Here is a 5,881-nt window from a genome sequence, read left to right as displayed (position 1 = left end):
TACCTCTGAAGTTCTGCTTGTTCTTTTTCAAGAGGGGCAATCTTCTCTAGGGCATGTGAGTACATTACATTAGCTTTTACCCAAATTGCTAGTGGCAAAGCAACGGCACTTGCACGCTTAGCTTTCTGTAAAAAAATTGATTGAAGAATTAAAATCTACTATTAAAATGTTACATGTGTTCGTGAAGGCTGTGTGAATACTATGTGATGTCAGTATATTATGAGAAAATGTAAGTGAGAATCTTATGCGACAATGTTACTGAGAATAATATACGTGATGTTAAGTAAAAAATGTTGAGAGATGTATATGAGAATTTCATGCAAGAATTTTTTGTATGTGAGAATGATGGGAAAATTAGTAATAATATCGTAAGAGTGAGACTCGATACTTTACGAGAATAAGGGTCTGAAGACTTACTTCTTGTGAGAATGAGTCTTTGACCAGTAGTTCTTCTACACTCTCACGGATCTCTGGAGTGATCTTCCTTGCATCAAATGTGGATATATCTTCCTTTACACCTCGCTTTGCAAGAAAACTGCAACATATTCAAACACAAAATGTAAATAGCATGACACGGTATAAAGTTCTTTTTTTACATGTTTTTTGATAGAACAGTTAAAGGTAGGAGAATAGCCCAGAACTGGCAGCCGTCGTTGTGCTGATTGCGTAGAGAGGCGCTTAGTTAATCACATAATTCCACAATGACAGGTGCTAAAATTAACTAAAGCATCGGGGTAACCAGCTACTATTCTGAAAGATGCAGTGGGTGAACACAAGCCAGATGGATATACTGGAACTTCTATCCTTATCCACGAAGAATTGATTCTACCAACAAAACCCTGGGAGAGGAGCAGTTCAAACCAGCGTCGATGTTACGGCTGTCATTAACAGCGCCCCTGCCTTACCACTCAGCCACTGAGTCGCCCAAAAAAAGCATACAGGTAAATATTATGTACAGTATCTCAGCAATTCATAAGATGGGAAGATAAGAATGTTAACTTTTGCATTAGTAATAGATGGATGAATAGTTGATCATGAAGTATGTTAACAATCGAAAATGTCACTTTAACTGAAAAAAAACAAGAATACATACCTTTTCATGCTCACCCAAGACGTATCGAAAGTACCCATAAGACGGAGCACACCCTCAAGAATGTCCCTTATCACTTCAGGTGGTGCTCTCAAAGCCCTGATTTCTGAGAGACTCTCTGGTTTAATGCTACCAACCGCTTGCTTTGCTTCCCTCACTCTTGGCTCAATCTCTGCTAACTCCTTCTCAATGGTTATCTTTCTCTTTTCCAGTTTTTTGTTCTCTTCTGCCGCCTTGCTCTGCAGTGTTTCTATCTCCTTTCTTTGCTCACCGGTACTCTGATTATAATGATAAAAAAAAGTGAATTATTGAGCTGTCAGTAAATAAATTAAATTCAAGTCAGCTGACTAAACCTTGATTCACAGAAGACAAAATGTTACACAGAAAGCCTGCTAAATGTCAAAAGGCCTTCCTGAGATAATCCTACTAAGATTACTGTTTTCTTCAATAGAGTGAAATCAAACTATGTGTGCAGGTACCATATATTTATAAGCAGACAAAGAAGATAAGTAATAAGTGATAGTTATAAAAAGTTATAAATAAGCCCTGCCCTGGTAAGTAAGCACAAAGACCCATGGTAAATACTATGGAAGTGCTACAACCTTCTGCACTGTCAGTTTTTCTTACGTGGATATAACACCATAAATATATTAATCTGGCACAGGTGGGCATTCGAACGGAAGCAATGTAGCAGGAGACACTTCCTAATCTTTCCAGGCATACGCCCTCTTACCTGCATATTGCGTTCAATCTGCTCCAGGGCAGCATCAGCCTCTGATTGCTTCACAGCTAGCAGCTTACTCTGCTCATTAGCTTTTGTCTTTAGCTCGGCTACTGTTCTTTTAGCCTCTTCTAACTTTGACACACCAGCCTAAAATTAACATATATATGACAATTTGAGACAATTACTAGTTACTTTTTTGTCTCAAAGAGGTATGTATTCTATTGTATTCACGAAATAATTTCTATGGTAACTTATTCACATTAGCCAGTATTGTTTACCTTTTTCAATCACTTACGTAAATAAAACACTAGAGTAAATACCGTACTGCACTATAAATTACAGGGTAATAATATGGGGGGGGGGTGGAATGCGCACATAAAAATGTGTGACAGTTAGTTTAAATACTGTAGGACATTCAATACCTTCAGATGAGTTCTTTTGTTCTCCACACCTGACTTCTTCTTGTGGTACACAGCTCGGTACGTATGCAGGAATGTCATGTAACGTCTTGGAGTGGCATGCAGATGATCACTTGACTTGTGAATCTCTAAGAAGTTCTTCACCAGTTCATCTCCACCTGAGAGTTTCCTCCGGTGTTTCTTCTTCTCTTTCGCAGTCAGTGCCACTTGGTCATCATTCTTGATCGGTCTTGTCAAAAGGTCTTTTGGAATCTGATAGTAAGGAATATTCATAAATTTGATTATCACTAACAGCATTCCTCAAGTGATGAGGTAAATGGAACTATTGCAAAAAGGGGAAAAGAAGAAATCTAATTGCTGTTTGTTTACCTTTTCCATGCTTCTCTGACTCCATCCTTCCATCCATTGGACCGAGCAGCGCTTGTAGAAGGCAGGGTTACTTTTACAGTTGACAGCAAACATAGGATTTGCACAGTCCATCACCAGGACAATATGCAAATTGATTTGAATTCCTAGTAAAAAAGCAAAAACAAGTTAAAAGTTAAAGCAAGTAGACCAAAGTATATACAGGTGGACAGATGAGAGTAGCTGGCACCAGTTTAGCAGGTAGCTCAGACATGAAGAGACCCTTAGGGAAGAAGCGAGTTACTGAACAAGCTATTCAAAACCTTAAGCGCTTAGAGACTTCTATATAAAGTGTTACATAAGTCTAACTACATTACATTATTTCATTTCATTTCATTTCGTTTATTTGTCTCAAAAAATTAAAATGTACATAAACAGAAATGGCAAAGAACAATCACAAAAGTACAAAAAAAAATAAAATGATTATAATGAGAGTAAAAGTACAAAAAAAAAACAAAAAAAAAAACAGAGACAGGACACTCCAAAAGTAAAATCAATCACTGTCGAGTGGAGGCCCTTCACGAGAAAAACACAAATACTTACAATATAAAATTCTTCAAAAAGATAAAAAATCGAAAGATAAATTTTGAAATATAGAAAAATGTGTAAATATCAATAAATGAGCACATAATTTAAAAGGTATTTTGAGATATAAAAATATTAAGATAAGCATTAAAAATTATCTGATGCTGGAAGATCATCATTATGGTGAAAGGCAGAAAGAATTGAAAGGAATGAGACTTCTAGGAGACAAAAAGTGACTGTAGCTTAACCACCTACTTGACGCATAATAGTTTGCCAAAGCCCCTCGAAACCCTTCCTCAGATGCCCTGTCTCTTATCGGCGCCAGCAGGGGTTCAAGTTCCTCGGGTGTGTATAATCCTGGAACCTCTCCAGATGACAGCAGACTGTTGATGATCTCAAGGAACTGGGGATACACAAACTGATGATCTTCCAGCATCAGTACCACCTGCTCTCCTTCAATGCCTGTCAACTGCATCACCTGAAATAATAATAAACATAATAAACAACAACAGCCTCAGAACAAGGTTTAGTGAGTGAACCCAGAAAAATATTTATATAGCGAGATACTATCTCTTACTTATTTTATAGAGAAAAGCACAAAGAAACCAGCCATTTCTTATGATGAACTATATAGTCCAAGCGAAACTGTAGAATTAGTGACAAAAACATGCCAAATAAAGGAATCATTCACCTTAGCGCACTATATATGAGATAAAGCGAGAAGGAAATGAGGATATTGTTCATTCACGCAGGGCATATATAGGCAAGCTAGGGCAAGTCCATTATTTTTCTTTTATGCTCGAGAGGTAAGTTTCAAAGGAAACTTAGGCATTTATGTCCTAAAAGGGAACTTAAAATACATAGGTTCACCAAGGTAAGTATTCAAGAAAAAAAAAACAATTACATCTGCTCACAGTACATTTTATTTGTATTATTCTGACATTTACATACATAACATCCCTGTTAAAGTAGACTTACATTCTTCAGATCATTTTTAAACTGTTTCAATCCATAGTTCCTGGACATCTTTGGCGTGTAGAGCTGTGCGCGATGCATAAACGACACCAGATTAGCTGCAGTCCTCCTGCCAACTCCACTACGCCCAGCAAGAAGAAGAGAGCCCCCAGGCTGGGTCAGAACCCTGTCAACACGAGCAATGTGTTCAAGAACCTCACGGAATATAAGCAGATCCAACTCGCGAGTCTCACGGCCTAGAAAATATAAAGTTTTGATTGGGACTTTCACTTATTAAAAATTTAGCTTATGATCAAAACGGGTAAAAAATAAATACCACATAATCATCCCATTTACATTTCACTTTTAAAATATAAAAAATTTTATTGGGAATTTTTATCTTTAAATATTCAAATTACATACAGCAAATCAAAGCTGGTAATAAAGAAATACCACACTATCATCTTCATTTACATTTCACTGTTGTTCATTCACAAAATAGCCTTTTAAATTCCACAAATCAAAAGTTTTAAAATTTATATCTTACCATAATCAAGAACACCTTTCTCGATCACTTCCTTCAAATCCTTTGAGCTGAGCCGTCCAAGAGCTTTTCCATTCGGGGGCAGAGGAGCACCTGCACTGCTGCCCGCTTCAGCCCTTGCTCCCCACGTCACAAAGTAATTATCTAGAAAGTTATGGGGCATAATGAACAGTGAGATAGGAATAGTTGGAAGGAACAAAAACTGGATGGCAGTACAGAATATTGAGATTGCTGCCTTTAGTTATATCACACTTACTCTTGTATAGCAATCATCTTTAATCACAATTGGCATTTATTTGTATGTGTTGTACGAGTGGTATTAATAATTGCTTTATAGTTATGACTTTTAATTTGTAATGATGCTCACAGGGGAGAACTTGATATTTTTCATTTTGGCAATCCTTGGAAGGCAACATCATACTTTGTTTTTATGTTTTTCCAGAAATTAAATTTTAATTTGAATTCCATCAATCAATGAATCAATCATTAAATGTCTTCAAGAGAAAAAATCTGAAGCAGTCAACAACTCACCATTGAGACTATCTAAAATGTGTCCAGCATTCCAATCCGCTTGGAGAACTCCCATCAAGATGCTCTCGAATGCTGCCATTCCCTTCTCACCAACAAGTCGATCTCGGAACAGCCTCCTTGCCTCATAGGCCCACACCTCAAGGACATAGTCACTAGTACCCTCAGACATTGAAGCATTGAGGTCGTACCGTAGAAGAGCCAGCACCCACTGTGTCAAGTCACGAGGCGTAAATAGGTAATGACTGTAATCATCAACAGTAAATCTGGATCGCACCTGAAAAAAAAATTGAATGAATATTCATTTGATCATAATCTTTAGAACAAAATAAAGGTGTTGCATAAGTCTGAACAACCAAAAATATTTAAAATCTAGGGAAGGCCATTTTTGTATGATGGCATTTTCAAAGTATTAACTTAAAGCCCCATTCCCGGCAAAATTTCAATTTTTAAGAAAAATCTAATTTTTGTATAATGTTATAAAGATTTATAAATATAATACGGAATTGCTAGTTTAACTGAATTTAGACATTCCTAAGAATGAAAAAAATGTAAAATAAGACTGAAATTTGATTTTTTGTGTTCCACACGAAAAATAAATGCGGATGAATTTTTCATGTTGATTTTGCTACAGGTCGTGAGAAGAAATATCGTAGGCGCCGAAAACATTAGCCTATCCAGCGCTGCTAGGC

General features: G+C 36.8%; 1 protein-coding gene across 1 annotated transcript in view; it reads right to left on the bottom strand.

Moving 5' to 3' along the window:
* Nucleotides 1-5,881, bottom strand: part of LOC117110427 (cytoplasmic dynein 2 heavy chain 1-like) — a gene marked incomplete in the record, with an annotated part of 30,061 nt that overhangs the window by 14,324 nt on the left and 9,856 nt on the right. Inside the window, 10 exon segments of the mRNA XM_033253127.1 lie at nucleotides 4-125; nucleotides 418-535; nucleotides 1,094-1,368; nucleotides 1,824-1,961; nucleotides 2,237-2,485; nucleotides 2,603-2,745; nucleotides 3,419-3,641; nucleotides 4,142-4,374; nucleotides 4,665-4,805; nucleotides 5,193-5,466. Of these exon segments, the coding sequence (XP_033109018.1) occupies nucleotides 4-125; nucleotides 418-535; nucleotides 1,094-1,368; nucleotides 1,824-1,961; nucleotides 2,237-2,485; nucleotides 2,603-2,745; nucleotides 3,419-3,641; nucleotides 4,142-4,374; nucleotides 4,665-4,805; nucleotides 5,193-5,466 (1,916 nt within the window).

This window comes from Anneissia japonica, unplaced genomic scaffold (genome assembly GCF_011630105.1).
Source record: "Anneissia japonica isolate Jap-2015-1 unplaced genomic scaffold, ASM1163010v1 scaffold287936_len456577_cov159, whole genome shotgun sequence".
Taxonomy (NCBI): domain Eukaryota; kingdom Metazoa; phylum Echinodermata; class Crinoidea; order Comatulida; family Comatulidae; genus Anneissia; species Anneissia japonica.
Note: the sequence above shows the minus strand (reverse complement) of the source record. Positions and strands in the feature narration are given on the sequence as shown.